The following is a 16581-nucleotide window of genomic DNA, read 5'->3' as shown; positions in this document are numbered from 1 at the left end:
CATTTGCAACTTCAAAAAGAGGGTCTCAAAAATTAAACAAAAATCATTGGAAAGAAACCAACTACTAAGGTTAGCAGTTGCCACGTCCTCGTGACAAACCACCTCTTATAGGTCATTTATTAATAAGTGACTTTTCATTTACCCTTGTTGGAATGTAGGTAGGTCATTTAGTAATAAATGACTTTTCCTTTACCCTTGTTGGAATGTAAGTAGGACTAAAGGAACTAAAAAAGAAACCCATTGGGCACTCGGTAGAAGCAGAAAAAGCAGGGACAGAAGGAGGCAGGCACCCAAGTCAGGCAACAGCTCAGGAGCCCTAGCATTTTCTCAGGACAAGATCAACGTTTCCACCCAGCATTGCCAGCATTTCAAATCAGACATCGTTTTCTGATTAAGTTTCTGATCGTTTTCTGATGTACGAAGTTTCCTCGGCCTTTGTTCTTATTATCGGCGTTTCATTCGAGCTTTTGCCGCGATAGCAGGTCCCCTCCATGACCTGACAAAGAAGCGGATTCCATTCCATTGGGGGTCTGGACAAAAACAAGCTTTCGAAAAGCTGAAGTATCTACTCAGTCACGGACCTGTTTTCACCGTCCCTGATCTTCGCAAACCTTTCGAGGTATACTGCGATGCATCTGGAGATTGTGTAGGAGCAGTTTTGAACCAAGAGGGTCACGCGATAGCCTATGAAAGTCGGCGCCTTAAAGATGCAGAGTTGCATGTCTCCATATACGAGAAAGAGCTAATGGCAGTAATTCATGCTCTTTCCATTTGGAAACACTATCTATTAGGAGCTGATTTTATTATCAAGACATATCATCAAAGTCTTCGCTACTTCCTCACACAAAGAAAGTTATCAGAAAAGCAGATGAGATGGGCCAACTTTCTTTCAATGTTTCATTTTCAGATTTTACACACTTCTGGAACGAAGAATGCAGTTGCAGATGCTCTCTCAGGTGTCCAAAGATCAATGCACTAACAACAATTTATCATGAGGAACTAGAATCTCTCAGCGAGATGTATCCTCAAGATCCAGACTTCGCCACAATTTGGGCAGATCTTCAAGCTGGTCATTCAAAGCCACCTTATTGTATCAGGGATAATACACTCTATCGTCAACAAGCAATATGCATAGCTCAGCCCTTACGACAAAAGGTGATGGATGAAGCACATAATTCTCCTTATGCCGGGCATCGGGGAATTGCTTCCACCACTAGTGCCCTCGAAAGGTATTTCTTTTGGCCAACACTCCGTGCGGACATTGAAAAACATGTACGTGAGTGTTTAGTATGCCAAAAAGTGAAATATGACAGACATAAAGTTTATGGCAAGCTTCAGCCGCTCCCTATGCCTAACACGCCATGGGAAAGTATTGCCATGGATTTTATCACGGATCTTCCTAGATCCAAGAATGGAAATGATGCAATCTGGACTATAGTAGACAGGTTCAGTAAGCAAGCACATTTTCTTCCAGTAAAAAAGACGATCAAAGCTGATCACATGGCTAGAATATTTCTAGCTCAGATTTTTAAACACCATGGATTGCCAAAGACTATTGTCAGCGATAGAGATCTCCGCATGACTAGTCTATTTTGGCAGGCATTGTTTGAAAACTTGGGAACTAAGCTTGATTTTTCATCAGCTTATCACTCTCAAACAGATGGTCAAAGCGAAATCGCTAATGCCACTGTTTTAGATCTCCTCAAGTGCTATGTTTCGGAACGACAATCCGAATGGGAACAGTACTTACCAATAGTTGAGTTTGCGTATAATAATACCATACATTCCTCAACTGGTAAAGCCCCCTTCGAAATTATTTACGGGAAGCCACTCTTACTTCCTATTATGGTGACCAAAGAAAACATCTTCGCCGCAGATGAATTTGTGCGCAATATTGATATTGCCCATCAACAAGTAAAGCAAGCGATTCTTCGTACTCGAGCAACAGAAGAGAAAAGCAGACAAGCACAGAAGGAATCTCAATCTTGAAAAAGGACAATATGTCCTGCTTCGGTTTGAGAAAGCTAGATTGAAAAAGCGGGTCGGCAAAGGGAAAGTTGTCAAACTTTACCATAGATTCTACGGCCCTTTCAAAATTACAGATAAAGTCAATGATGTGACTTTCAGATTGGATTTACCTTATAATTGGCAAATCCATAATGCTTTTCATGTCAGTCTCCTCCGACCCTATGTTGGACCTCCTCCAATGGCGCTCGTACAAGAAGATCCTCCAGAAGTCGAAGAGACTGAGGAAATCCTTCAACCTGAACAGATAATACACCACTCGGAGAGACAACTCAAGTCGGGGAGTCTACATCGAAAGTATTTAGTCAAGTTCAAGAATTACACTCCTTTAGATGCAAAGTGGATGACTGAGTCCGATCTCAAGGACTACCCTGACATCTTGCACAGTTATGTTGACGCTCTACAGTTGAGGTCAACTGTTTAGAACTAAGAGGGATATAACTAAGTCAGACTTGGTAAATAATTAATTTATTTACGAGTAAAGAATTATCTAATTAGTTGTGTGCACACCAGAATAGACCTAGCAATTCTAAGGCCTCAGGTGAGCCTAAATGCGGGCCACAACACCTCAGAGGGACCTTAGCAGAAATTACCCTGAAGCCCTAGTGATTGGGAAATCGGGTCTTCAGAAAGGGGTAAGCAGTAGCCTCAGGTTTTAGGCTCAGAAAAATACGCGCGTCAGTACAAGCACATGAATGAGATGGGGTCCTTAGAACAGTGACCCTAAGGCTAATAAAGCTAATAAAGCCTTAGGGTAAGTTTCGTGAAATTAAATTTAACGGTCCGTGCCCGGGCGGGCGGCCGGACAAGTGTGAACAGGTAAAGGCGGTGCAGTGTCCGTGCGGCATTGCGCCGGCAGACCTTTGGTGTTCTCATAAAAGAATCATTGGTAGCAGTTGTTAGTTAGTTGCACATTTTTTTAATAAATGAGCTAGAAGTTTTTAAAGTCAAAAGTTGAATGGTTTTTAAGTTTTTAAAGTAAGTGTGCCAAGTGGCACACTTACCAATGCAAACTAACTCTCTCTCTTCCTAGCGCCCCCTCTCCCTGATGGCTATTTAGGAGCCCCCTCTCCCCCATTTTCAGGGCTGGCAGTGCACCTACCCCCCCTAATGTGAGCGTGCTCTACGCAGTGGAGCCCTCCATTGAAGCTTGAGAGCAGCCCCTTACGACATATGTGGTAGCCTTGTGCTCCCATTGTCAAGAACAAGGGATCTCACAGTCATAGACACCTTCTGGTGAAGTTTCATCGCGAGAAGCTACCGTAGACGCTCTCTTAGCAGAGTGCGGCTGCTGTAATTCTTTGTTTTCAGCCCCTAATCACCTCGATTAGGGTTGTTTTCAGCAGATCAGCCATAGAAATTCTCTTCTCTCTCCTTATCCTAAGTCTACATCAAGTTTGGCGCGATTCCATCGCGAAGAAGACCTCTGTTTCGGCATAGGGGTGTGCACAGGTAAGAATTTCAGGTTATGTGCAGAAAATTACAGCAAGCGATGAGGTGTTTCGGAAGATAGACTCTCTTTTCGAGAGCTTCCAACCAATCTCGTAGAAGAGGGGAAATCCCCTAAGCAGTAAGAAAGTGGAAACACTTTCTCAGTCAGTAGTTAGAACAGAACAGAAGAAAGAATAGAGGACGGGCGTATGCCCCGTTCCTGTGCTTGTAAAGATTCTCCCTTAGTAATAAAGATATTCTCTTTATGGGGGGGGACCAGCCCATCTTCTAGTCCCCAATGAAGTGTCAAGTTTTTTGGCTCCCTCTAATTCTCTTGAGTATTTGAAGTGCAATTAAACGGCAGTTTACGCTTCCGTATTTTTGTGACATGTCGTCTCTTTTCTCTGTCGTCTCTCTCTTTCTTTCAATTCAGTTCAGTTTTTTCAAGCAAAGTAAAGTGTCCCTTGTGTTTGTGCAGAGTACTAAACTTTTCCGTTGCACCTGACGTTGGTATTACGTAGCACCTGACATTGGTATCAAAGCTCTGTGTGTGCTCCGGCTTCGTGAACTCAAGGGAAGACCCGAAGAACCCCAAGAACCACCAAGAACTCAAGAACCCAAAGAACCTCTTCTATTTTTTTTCCTGAAAGAATCTTTGAGTCCCGATCATGGACTTATTAGTTCCCATCTTGATTGTTATGTCTTTGAAGGAAGACGACATGGGATACACGAGAACCAAGGTCTTGAGTACCAGGATCTACTTGCCTCCTATGCGGATATGGAAGGAGTTGGTGACATGATCCCGAACCTCTTTTGCATTCGCGTTTGCATGTAGCATGTATCCACTTCAGTCGACACGAAACCCTTGGATTTACCTCCGAGCACCCTTACCTTTCAGCTTCACCCGCAATGTTTTCACGACAGGACTATTCGAGTGGTAGTACTTGCTCGCAAGGCAGAGTGAGCATGAAGGTTGGTATTGTGTGACAGTAGTGAGCCTACCTAGCAACTCGTGTGGTCGGTGTTACATCGCAACCAGGCCTACATCCGTAGTATCCACCCGTTTGGAGGAGTTTTCATCGGTTTATGCATCCACATGCATCAGAAGCAGTGAGCATAAGAAGTACAGATAGAAGTTCGGCAGTTGTGCCTCACCTTTAACAGGGGAGGATATCATGTGCGTACTTCACTTGCAATACGTGGACATGTTCTGCCACAATCTAGCATGAACCAGTAGCTTAGGATTGAGTTTGGAACCTTTGTGAGCCTCTAGCAGGACGTGCATGTCCAGGCCGGCATAGTTGCATATCCTCTCTTGCATAGGATAACATTTCATCATGTATGCATTTTACCGCGTGAACCACCTCTTATCGGTCATCTTTTCATTTATCCTTGTTGGAATGTAGGTAGGGTAAATGGTTGAAGGAACTATAAAAGAAACCCATCGGGAACTTAGTAGAAGCAGAAGAAGCAGGGATACAAGGAGGGCAGGCACCCAGAGTTAGGCAGCACCTCAGGTCCCTAGCCTTTTCTCAGGACAAGATCAACGTCTTCCAGCCAGCTCGCCAGCATTTCAGATCAGACCAGCGTTTTCTTATTTAGCCTCAGACCAGTTCAACGTTTTCAGATTTTAAATCAGATTCGGACCGGATCAGTGTTTTCAGATTCGGATCAGATTAGCGTTTTCAGATTTTTGCCTTGACATCGTCGACACCATGGTCGTCGTTGACATCGTCTTTGTCATCGTCGTCGACATGGTCGTCATCAAGAACCATAGCATTAGTACCTATTAGCATCAACATCTCAACATCCAGTCATTGTATGAGCATTCGTGCAAAAATAAAGAAAGTTCTTGCTCTAGCATCAGAGCAAGGGCATCCATGAGGGTTGGGACCCGATATCCCTGTGTCGTCTCTTTTCTCTCTCTTGTCTCTCTCTTTCTTTCAATTCAGTTCAGTTCTTTCAAGCAAAGTAAAGTGTCCCTTGTGTTTGTGCGGAGTACTAGATCCCAGCTAAATATTTAAAACACTTTCGTTGCACCTCATGTTGGTACTAGAGCTCTGCTTGCGCTGCACCTGACATTGGTATCAAAGCTTTGTGTGTGCTCTAGCTTCGGGAACTCAAGGGAAGATCCGAAGAGCCCTAAGAACCACCAAGAACCCAAGAACCCAAGAACCTCTCCCTTTTTTTTCTTAGAAGAATTTGAGTCTCGATCATGGACTTATTAATTCCCATCTTTATTGCCATGTCTTTGAAGGAAGATCGACATGGGATACACGAGAACCCAGATCTTTGGTACTTGGATCTACTTGCCTCCTATGTGGATATGGAAGGAGTTGGTGACAGGATCCCGAGCCTCTTTTGCATTCGCATTTGCATGTAGCGTGCATCCACTTCCGTCGACACGAAACCCTTGGATTTACCTCTGAGCACCCTTACCTTTCAGCATCACCCGCAATGTTCTCACGACAGGACTATTCGAGTGGTAGTACTTGCTCGCAAGGTAGAGTCAACATGAAGGTTGGTATTGTGTGACAGTAGTAAGCCTACCTAGCAACTCGTGTGATCGGTGTTTACATCACAACCAGGTCTACATCTGTAGTATCCACCCGTTTGGAGGAGTTTTCATCTGTTTATGAATCCACATGCATCTGAAGCAGTCAGTATAAGAAGTACAAATAGAAGTTCGGCAGTTGTGGCTCACCTTTAATGGGGAGGGATGTCACGTGCGCACTTCACTTGCACTACGTGGACTTGTTTTGCTACAATCTAGCATGAACCAGTAGCTTAGGACCGAGGTTGACACCTTTGTGAGCATCTAGCAGGACGTGCATGTCCAGGCCGGTCATAGTTGCATACCCTCTCTTGCACAGGACAACATTTCATCATGCATGCATTTTACCGCGTGAACGACCTCTTATAGGTTATTTATTAATAAGCGACTTTTCATTTATCCTTGTTGGAATGTAGGTAGGGCAAATGACTGAAAGAACTATAAAAGAAACCCATTGGGCACTGAGTAGAAGCAGAAGAAGCATGGATACAAGGAGGTAGGCACCGAGAGTTAGGTAGCACCTTAGGCCCTTAGCGTTTTCTCAGGACAAGATTAGCGTTTTCAGCTAGCATCACCGGCATGTCAGATCGGACCAGCGTTTTCTGATTCAGTCTCAGATCAGTTCAGCGTTTTCAGATTCAGATCAGATCAGATCAGATCAGCGTTTTCAGATTCGGATCAGATCAGCGTTTTCAGATTTCGGATCAGATCCTCGTTTTCAGGTTTCAGCCTTGACGTCGTCATTGTCGTTGACATGGTCGTCATCAAGTACCACAATGTTAGTACCTATTAGCATCAACATCTCAGTATCTAGTCATTGTATGAGCATTTGTTCAAGAGTAAAGAAAGTACTTGCTCTGGCAACAGAGCAAGGGGGCCCATGAGGGTTGGGACCCGACATCCTTGTGTCGTCTCTTTTCTCTCTTTTGTCTCTCTCTTTCTTTCAATTCAGTTCATTTCTTTCAAGCGAAGTAAAGTGTCCCTTGTGTTTGTGCGGAGTACTAGATCCGAACTAAATTCTTAAACACTTTTATTGCACCTCACATTGGTACTAGAGCTCTTGGTGCGCTACACCTAACATTGGTATCAGAGCTCTGTGTGCGCTCCGGCTTCGTGAACTCAGGGGAAGATCCAAAGAACCACCAAGAACCCAAGAACCCAAGAACTCAAGAACCCAAAGAACCTCTCCCTTTTTTTTTTTGAAAGAATCTGAGTCTCGATCATGAACTTATTAGTTCCCATCTTTATTGCTATGTCTCTGAAGGAAGATCGACATCGGATACACGAGAACCCAAATCTTGAGTACCAGGATCTACTTGCCTCCTATGCGGATACATAAGGAGTTGGTGATAGGATCCCGAGCCTCTTTTGCATTTGCATTTGCATGTAGCGTGCATCCACTTCCGTCGACACGAAACCCTTGGATTTACCTCCGAGCACCCTTACCTTTCAGCATCACCCGCAATGTTCTCACGACAGGACTATTCGAGCGGTAGTACTTGCTCGCAAGGTAGAGTCAGCATGAAGGTTGGTATTGTGTGACAGTAGTAAGCCTACCTAGCAACTCGTGTGGTTGGTGTTTACATTACCTTTTCAGCATCATCCGCAATGTTCTCACGACAGGACTATTCGAGTGGTAGTACTTGCTCTCAAGGTAGAGTCAGCATGAAGGTTGGTATTGTGTGACAGTAGTAAGCCTACCTAGCTACTCGTGTGGTCGGTGTTTACATTGCAACCAGATCTACATCCGTAGTATCCACTTGTTTGGAGGAGTTTTCATCGGCTTATGAATCCACATGCATCTGAAGCAGTCAGCATAAGAAGTACAGATAAAAGTTCGGCAATTGTACCTCACCTTTAACAGGGAGGGATGTCATGTGCGCACTTCACTTGCACTACGTGGACATGTTGTGTCACAATCTAGCATGAACCAGTAGCTTAGGACTGAGCCTAACACCTTTGTGAGCCTCTAGCAGGACGTGCATGTCCAGGCCGGTCATAGTTGCATACCCTCTCTTGCACAGGACAACATTTCATCATGCATGCATTTTACCGTGTGAACCACCTCTTATAGGTTTTATTAATAAGTGACTTTTCATTTATCCTTGTTGGAATGTAGGTAGGGCAAATGACTGAAAGAACTATAAAAGAAATCCATTGGGCACTGAGTAGAAGCAGAAGAAGCAGGGATACAAGGAGGCAGGCACCGAGAGTCGGGCAACACCTCAGGCCCCTAGTGTTTTCTCAGGACAAGATTAACGTTTTCAGCCACCATTGCCGGCATTTCAGATCGGACGAACGTTTTTTGATTCAGCCTCAGATAAGTTCAATGTTTTTAGATTCTAGGATTCAGATCAGATCAACGTTTTCAAATTCGGATTAGATCAGTGTTTTCAGATTTCAGATGTGATCAACATTTTCAGATTTCAGCCTTGACATCGTCGTCGTTGACATCGTTATCGCCACCGTCGTCGACATCTTCATTGTCCTCGTCGTCGACATCGTCGTCATCAAGTACCACAGCATTAGTACCCATTAGCATCAATATCTCAACATCCAGTCATTGTATGGGCATTTGTGCAAGAATAAAGAAAGTACTTGATTTGACAACAGAGCAAGGGGTTCATGAGGGTTGGGACCCGACATCACTGTGTCGTCTCTTTTCTCTCTCTCTCTCTCTCTCTCTCTCGTCTCTCTCTTTCTCTCACTTTAGTTGAGTTTAGTTCTTTCAAGCGAAGTAAATTGTCTCTTGTGTTTGTGCGGAGTCCTATATCCGAGCTCAATCCTTTAACACTTATGCTGCACCTGACATGAAGTATTCTATGTGATTCTTTTGTGTATTGTGCGAGATTTTGACATGGGGTTCCCAAGTCTGTAACAGTCTTAGATCTGCTGGCAATTTGTTAGATAATAAGGGCAAGTAGGACCAATATTTACCCATTCTTGAGTATGCATACAACAATACGGTGCATTCGTCAACAATCAAGGCACCCTTTGAAGTCGTTGAATGTGGCAAAAAGGTTCCTCCTATTTTGCACACAAAGGTTAAATTCTTTGAAGCAAATCAATATGTAGAGAATATGGATGAAATGTATAAGAAAATTAAGCCTGCCTTGGAGAAGACTCAGGCAAAGCAAAGAAGGGTTGCTGATCGTCACGTTAGTGAACTTTTGTTTTCACTGGGTGATTGGGTTCTTTGCGGTTTGGAAAAGCCAAATTAAAGAAGATGAAGGGCAAGGAAAGGTTGTTTCCCAAGGTTAGCATGCGGTACTCTGGGCCTTTTCAAGTACTTGACAAGATCGGTGATGTTTCTTATAGGCTGAAATTGCCTGACACTTGGAAGATTCATAATGCGTTTCATGTGAGTCTTCTAAGTTCTAAGACCCTTTATGGGTGATGTGTCGGAAGATATGCCAAATGAATATCAACCTGAAGTGGAGGAACTCGATGAGATCTTGGTACCTGAGCAGATTTTGGCACATAAAGAAAGAAAAGTTAAGGGAAAAGTTGCACGACGTTTTGGTGAAGTTCAAGAACCATCCGCCTATGGATGCGAAGTGAATAGATCAGAGTGAATTGTTAAGAGTCACCGAATGTCTTGCAGCTTTACCTTTGGGTTTCAACCACGTATGTCCCAACTTAAAATGCTCAAAAGAGGGGTGATCATGGAGCTCGCACATCCCATGTGCATATGGATTTAGTGCAATAGAAGTGTACATTGCTTGACAAGTGTTAAAGGTACAATGCTCACTTCTGTGATAGTCAAAGATAACGGAAGTATGAAGGTTTATTAAGTCATTTGTATCTATGCTGCACCACTTTCTTGTGGATTATGTGCGATGATAAAAGGGTGCTAATTTCACTAAATCATCTATGACATGTATATTTGGCATGCAATCGAGGACGTTTGCGATTTCACCTGGGGGTATGTCACAAGACTGTGACAAACACTAACCTTATTTATTGGTTTCCTTCCCTTGATTTTTATTTAATTTTTGGGACCTTCTTTTTGAAGTCACAAATGGTCGGACATTGTATGGCGAGTGTGAAACGGCCGATGGCTGAGAGTTTCATCCGTAGCAGTGAAAGCCTGGTTGCCATGAGGGTGGCTATGTGCACTTAAAGTCATTTAGGCCCCACACGAGACTTTATAAGTTGGTGGGTACTAGGAAATTAACTCAAAAGGGCAAAGTGGACACTTGGCGGCTCCCAAGCAATCTGCAAGGACAACTCAGCACCCGGGTGCCCAAAATCAAGTAGAGAAGAGAGGGAGGCCGATTTGAGCTCCACGAGTGACCACAGTGTGTTTGAGTAGTGGGTGCAGGTCTACAGCTTTAATGGAAAGCTTGCCTTCTCCTCTGTCTTATGTAGCACGACGATTCTGCTCTTGTGCACCTTTGAATATAGAATCGTGATGCCAAGCTCAAGCTAGGGAATTGTGAAACAGGTGTTCCGGTGCATTTTAGAGGCGAAAAAAAGAGATTTCAGCTTGCTGTATTTTCTCGCCAGATTTGTAAAAGTGCTTTAATGCACGTGGAATACATGGGGATTTTGTTTGTGAGGCTTTCTATTGTTGTTATGCTACTAAATTTGGGCAATTTTCAGCCCAACAAGGTGGGACAGCTCGTAGAAGTCTACATGTTTTCTGCAAGTTTAATTGGAATAAAGAAATACCAAAAGGGGTGCCAACCTTTGGGGCCAACAGGTGTCGCAGTCTGCTTGGGAGCATTCTAGCTACCAAGCCGTAATTTGTTTGGAAGTGTTGAATCCCAGTCACAGGTTAATACGTAAGTTGCTTTGTGTCGTAAAGTACAGGTAAAGTTTATCGGGTGAAAGCCGAAGTTACCACCCTTTAGGGATGCTACATATGCCAGTTCCACACACACACACACACAGAGAGAGAGAGAGAGAGAGAGAGAGAGAGAGAGAGAGAGAGAGAGAGTATGGTCCATATGTGACCAAAGATACATGTGTCCTTGGAGATCAAATATGACCTTTGGGACCAAAGAAATATGTGTACTGAGAGAGAGAGAGAGAGAGAGAGAGAGAGAGAGAGAGAGATTGAGAGATTTGATGATGTGGTTTGCAGCCCTGAATGATGCATTGAGGGAAGAGGTGCAGAGGCTTAAGGTAGCCACTGGGCAGCTTAGGCAGATGATGCCCCAGACAACCTAGCAGCAACAGAATCAGCAGCAGCTCTTTCAGCAGATGCAGCAGCTACAACATCATTCACGTAAAGCTGGATATGCCACTCAAGCGCAAGATCAACAGGGTGGCTTTCAGGGGAGTAACGGTTTTGTGGGACCGTCTGGGAGCTCCGGAATTGTGCTGGAGGTTAGGGGCCCAGGAAATAAAAATTCTTTTAAGACAAAAGACAATACCCTTACAACACACAAATTCCATTCTTTTTTTTTTTTTTTGGGGGGGGGGGGGGGGGGGGGGGTTTGTAACCTTGTACATGAATACACATGTAATGAGAATTGGGCTGTTGTACTCTTGATTTTGCAAATGTACCACTATAAGATCATGGGAGTTGGCTGGGTTGTTACATTTGGTTCCTCTAAATATGACTTCCACAAGGTGTCCATCGCAAAGAGAGCACACCTGGGTTGCCCACAAACAGGGGACATTGTGTCAGTGTGTGTGCTGTGACACATCCTATAGTCTAACCACTACTTGCACACTCCTTTGGGTTTTTTCTCCATAATATTGATATGGCACATGCTCTCTCTCTCTCTCTCTCTCTCTCTCTCTCTCTCTCGCACCCACACAATCAAGAAAGCTTGCTTCAGTTGAACTATCTGTGTCAATTGTATTTGAAGCTTATTTTACAAATCATCCTTAATATCTGTAACAACGTAGAAGGAAGATATATAATCACCTATAAGCCAAGTGGAAGCTACAAAATAGGCAAGTTTCAAGAAAAGAGGAAGGCTATAAGGCAAGCACCTTACAGGAGGAAGGATAATTAGCTACTCATCATGGTCAAAGATGTATAGTGCAAGCCGCATCAAAGATGTGAGGTCCCTTAGTGAAATAATGAGCATGGCCTTACATTAATATTTTCCATCCAAGAGGTTGGCAAAGGAAAGAATTTTCTCAACACATGATCAATACAAGAGGTTGATAAAGGAAAGAGTTTCCTAAGCACATAATCAATACAACAGTAAGATGGATGATGATCTTAATCCAGCTGGATTGCGCTAAAACTTGCTGGTAGTGAAACTGAATGCACAATTGCTTGTGCATATTCTTTCCAACACCTGGAAGTGGTGTTTATATTTTTGGCTTGACAGCAAGGCCATATAATTCTCTCTAAATATGAAGTTTGCCTACCCTTGTGACTATTTGACACCCTCCTTGTCAAGTTGGATCTGCCGTGCCCAAAAATTATTGTTGGGGTTGAATGGGCTACGAAAGCTCCCTACGTGTACAGCGAAGGGCTAAGCATGCCAAGCTTTTACTTTTTCAAGGGAATTTGCTAGATGTGAGACGATGAGTGGGTACCCAAAGGTGCTGCATTTATCGAAAAATGTCGTCGTGCTGAGCTACAGGGGTTTTAATTTCAATGCCCTTTTTTCACCAATGCACCTAGCCCCTAATTGTTAAAAAAAGGTAACCATGCTTTTTGAGTCTGGATGATCATAGTCCTCATAATGTTGCATTCAATGCTTTGGCCAACATCATGTGGCACTCATTAGCCCAAGGGAAAGAAGCAAGCTAAGGACAAGTCCGATGAGGAGCTGTAATTTTTTATCTTTGAACTAAGGATTTGGAAGGCATGCTTTGAGCTAATGTTTTTGTAATGATCGCTTATATCAAATTGGGGAAGGCACAACCAAGAATGATTTAATCCTTTGCTTAGACAATTGACTGGTGTCACACAAGTGTGGGTATCTTCATCCTGTGGACATTTGGTGTGGCACGAACGCTATTCTATTCGACCCGATCCCGCACCTACATTACAATGAACTGTCCCAACACGCCAATTTGATGCTGCCGTTGCATACATGTGTGCTGCAGATCTGAGCCCTCCATCCCCTCATCTTTACTGGCCGAAATCTGGGCTTGCAACCGTTCGATGCTGGATAGCTCAGCAGTGGGAATGTACACAGTCTGCATGCCAATTGCATGCCTCCAACTCAACACGCAAAATCGCAGCTGCACGGATTTTTGACAGGTCAGCAGTGGTCGCCTACCTGGAGTTGACCTCTTGAACCGGTGGCGCTCCTCCCCACGATCGTTGACGGCCGGCGGGCTTAGGGACCATTCCTTCCAATCCTGGTCCCATTGGACTCCCGGCTCTGCCGGTCGCCCTTTGGTCGTAGGGATTCCAATGAATGGTCGGTCCCTCCCTCCCTACACCATCCCCTCCGCTCTCACCACCTCCTCTATCGAGAGAGAGAGAGAGAGAGAGAGAGAGAGAGGTCCGGCAGCCTTCAGAGGTTTATAGTGTTTCTCACTCCCAACGTTCCCATCAGAAGAGAATATTGAAAGATTCCCTTCCAGTTCATACTTATTTCTATTCTTTTCAATTTCCTCTCCGTGTTGCACCTACATTCTCCTCCCTCCTCACTATTTTTTCTTTCTTTCCCCCTCCCTTTTTTTCAATTTTAATTTTTTTTAAAAAAAGAGAAAATATGAAATTGGATTAAGAAAGGGGTGGAGCTTTACAACAGTGCCTCACAGGAGGGAAAAGAGGCATCCCGACTTCTTTACAAAGATAAGGCCAAACAAATCATCATAAGTCTATCTGAGGAATAATATGAGAGCATGGCATCCCGCCAACACTGCCACCTTAGGCACTTTTGAAGAGAGTTAAGAGGCTGATTGTACACTTCTATCATCTGCTTGGAGGATTTAACAGCTATTCTTTTAAGCTCCATGGAGAAAACACAAGAGTTGTCTTTGAGCTGAGATTGGAAGATAGCCTCATTCCTTTGGGTCCAGCAGGCCCATAAATACTCCATTCTCCATAGATTCCACAGGGGGATGTCGAGTCTATTACATTCTCCAAGGAGGATTTCATTAATAGTAAGAGGTTGAGGGTGTAGGCTCGAACAACAGTAACGAATCATCTGCAGCTTTCTCTTGTTAGCTTTGCAGCCAAAAAAGATGTGTGATAAGTCTTCTTCTGACTGACATCTTTTGCATTTTCCATCTCCTATTTTAGCTTTAAGTGCTCTGGCTCCAGTCCATACCCCTTGATGCATAATGGACCAGGCAAGATAGCTATGCTTAATGGGGTAAGCAAAACTCCAAATACATTTAAATTTGTAGCTCCATTGCCTTGAGTTCCATTGCAAGTTCCATTTCTTATTCAGATTCTTCCTTAGTGCTTCATCAAAATTTGGAACCATGCTGTAGCTGGAGATGGCTTTCCAGGCCCATTCTTTGACATTTCCATGCTTAGTCCTAGCTGTCTCTTCAGTTTGGAGTAGACCTTTAAGCTCAGCAATCCTGTTCAAGAGTTCAGAACAACAGCCAGGAGACATATTAGTGATAGAAAGCATTTCAACTGAGACCCATTCACCGTTTCTATACAGGTCTGCCCATTTGTGGAAGCTTGCTTTGAAGCATTTATGAGCCTTGATATTAAGCTTTCTTCCTGTTTTCTGAGGGATGAGACCAATCCATATGGAGTCTTGCATCAGAAAGTCATGAGACAAGGCCTTTTTCAAGGAGATATGCATGCTTTTCCTAATCTCAAACCAGGATTTCCAAAGAGCAACAGTTAGGGTGCTGCCTGCAGGTGTCAGCTTGACAGTGGAAGTGATAGTATCCCACAAGGAGAGATTTTTCCGAGCTTTATAAGACTGTACTGAGAATTTGCTAATATTTCTTTTGATAAGACAAGCCCAGAAATCATCAGAAGACATAGATCTAGCTATCCACTTACCTGCCATCTCGTGGGCTAGCTTTTCTAAATTCAAAATGCCCAGACCACCTCTTATTTTGGGCATACAACAAGTGTTCTAAGAAACTTTTGCAACCTTATGAATTTCATCTGTGCCCCCCCACAGGAATATTCTAGCAAGGGTTATGACCTGGTTCAGCTGTTGTTTGGTGGGTTTCCAGCAAGATAGGTAGTAAATTATGGATGGCAAGATGTAGTGATCGAGCACAAAGGATCTGGCAGCCAGGTTAGGCTGCATGTTCTGCCACATCAAAACCTTCTCCCTGAATCTGTCCATGACCCAGTCCCACCTTTGGGCCATTGTCACCTTAAAGCCCATAGGTATGCCAAGTAATCTGAAAATGTGACCATCGGGAAGAATCTGGCAACCAGCATCAATCACTGATTGTGGGACTGAACCTTTTGAAGCTTTAACTCCTATTTTATGATGGTTAATCTGAGAGCCACTGGCTATACAGAAAGTATGTAAATAGTTCAGAAATGCATCAGCAGACCCCTGATCAAGTTTACACAGAGCATTAGTGTCATCTGCAAACATCTGTATGCATAAATCAACATCTGTGCCTGCAATTTGAATACCCTTGAGCAAGCCTTTATGCATCTGATCCTTTACCAACCATCCCAATGCATCTGAAACTATAGCAAAAAGCAGAGGTGCTATGGGACGCCCTTGCCTTATGGATCTTTTGAGAGTAATGAGGTCAGTTAATTCACCATTTATGACGACTTTAGCATAAGCATTTCCAAGAAGAACATGCACAAACTTTATGAACCTTTTACCAAAACCAATATCATGCAAAGCTTGCAGAATGAAGTCCCACTCAATTCTATCATAGGCTTTATCAAAGTCAACTTTGAAGAACAGAAAGTCTTGTTCAGTTTCATAGGCATATTCCATGCCCTCCCAAAGAGAAATAATTGCATCCAGAATGAATCTTCCTTTAATAAACCCTTTTTTCTCTTTGAGGATGATTGTGTTCATCAAGGGGCTAAGTCTTCTGGCCAGGGCTAGAGCAAAAATTTTGTATATAGAAGTCTTACAGGTGATGGGTCTCCAGTTATTCAACTCCTCCTTGCTACCTTTTTTATGAAGGAGTTTGACCACCCCAGTATTTATACAGCCTGGAAGAGATCCTTTTTTAACAGCTTCTTGCCACACTAGAATCAGGTAAGGGGTCACGAAGTCTTTGTATATCTTAAAAAATTCATTTGGTACTCCATCCAACCCTGGAGATTTACCAGTTTTCAATTTATCAATGCATTCTCTGAGCTCCCCTTCAGAGATAGGTGCGTCCAGGGGGTTGGCCATTGTACTAGGCACAATCTTCCCTCTAAGCAAGGCAATTTTTTCCCTTGCTTCTTGAGTCTTTTGGTCTCTTATGGGAGCTTCAGAGAATAATTTGGTAAAGTGTTCATAAGCAATGGTTAAATTCTCCTTTTGGGTCTGGGCCAAGAGACCTCCCTGTCCCCTAAGAGGGGGTATGAAATCCTTCGCCTTTTTCTTTTTAAGAAGTTGAAACATGTTTTTGGTGGGCCTGTCAATTTTGCCAGCCCAGTATTCCCTAGTGAAAGCAAGGGCACTGTTGGCTTCAAGGATCTCTTCCAGCCTGAGTTCATTTCTAAGCTTAGTGAGTCTCTTAGAGGGGTGGTCAGA

The 16581-nt window shown here is 43.6% G+C and overlaps 1 protein-coding gene across 1 annotated transcript in view; it reads left to right on the top strand.

Moving 5' to 3' along the window:
- LOC147422821 (transcription factor RF2b-like) overlaps positions 1-11745 on the top strand; it is a 49948-nt gene extending 38203 nt beyond the window's left edge. Inside the window, exon 5 of the mRNA XM_086503165.1 lies at positions 11100-11745. Within this exon, the coding sequence (XP_086359291.1) occupies positions 11100-11185 (86 nt within the window). The 3' untranslated portion in view covers positions 11186-11745. The remainder of the gene's footprint in view (positions 1-11099) is intronic.
- The last annotated feature ends 4836 nt before the right edge of the window (positions 11746-16581 follow it).

The sequence above is a fragment of the Adiantum capillus-veneris genome, chromosome 27 (assembly GCF_014529385.1).
Source record: "Adiantum capillus-veneris isolate H3 chromosome 27, ASM1452938v2, whole genome shotgun sequence".
NCBI lineage: Eukaryota > Viridiplantae > Streptophyta > Polypodiopsida > Polypodiales > Pteridaceae > Adiantum > Adiantum capillus-veneris.
This window is presented reverse-complemented; position numbering and strand designations above follow the sequence as displayed.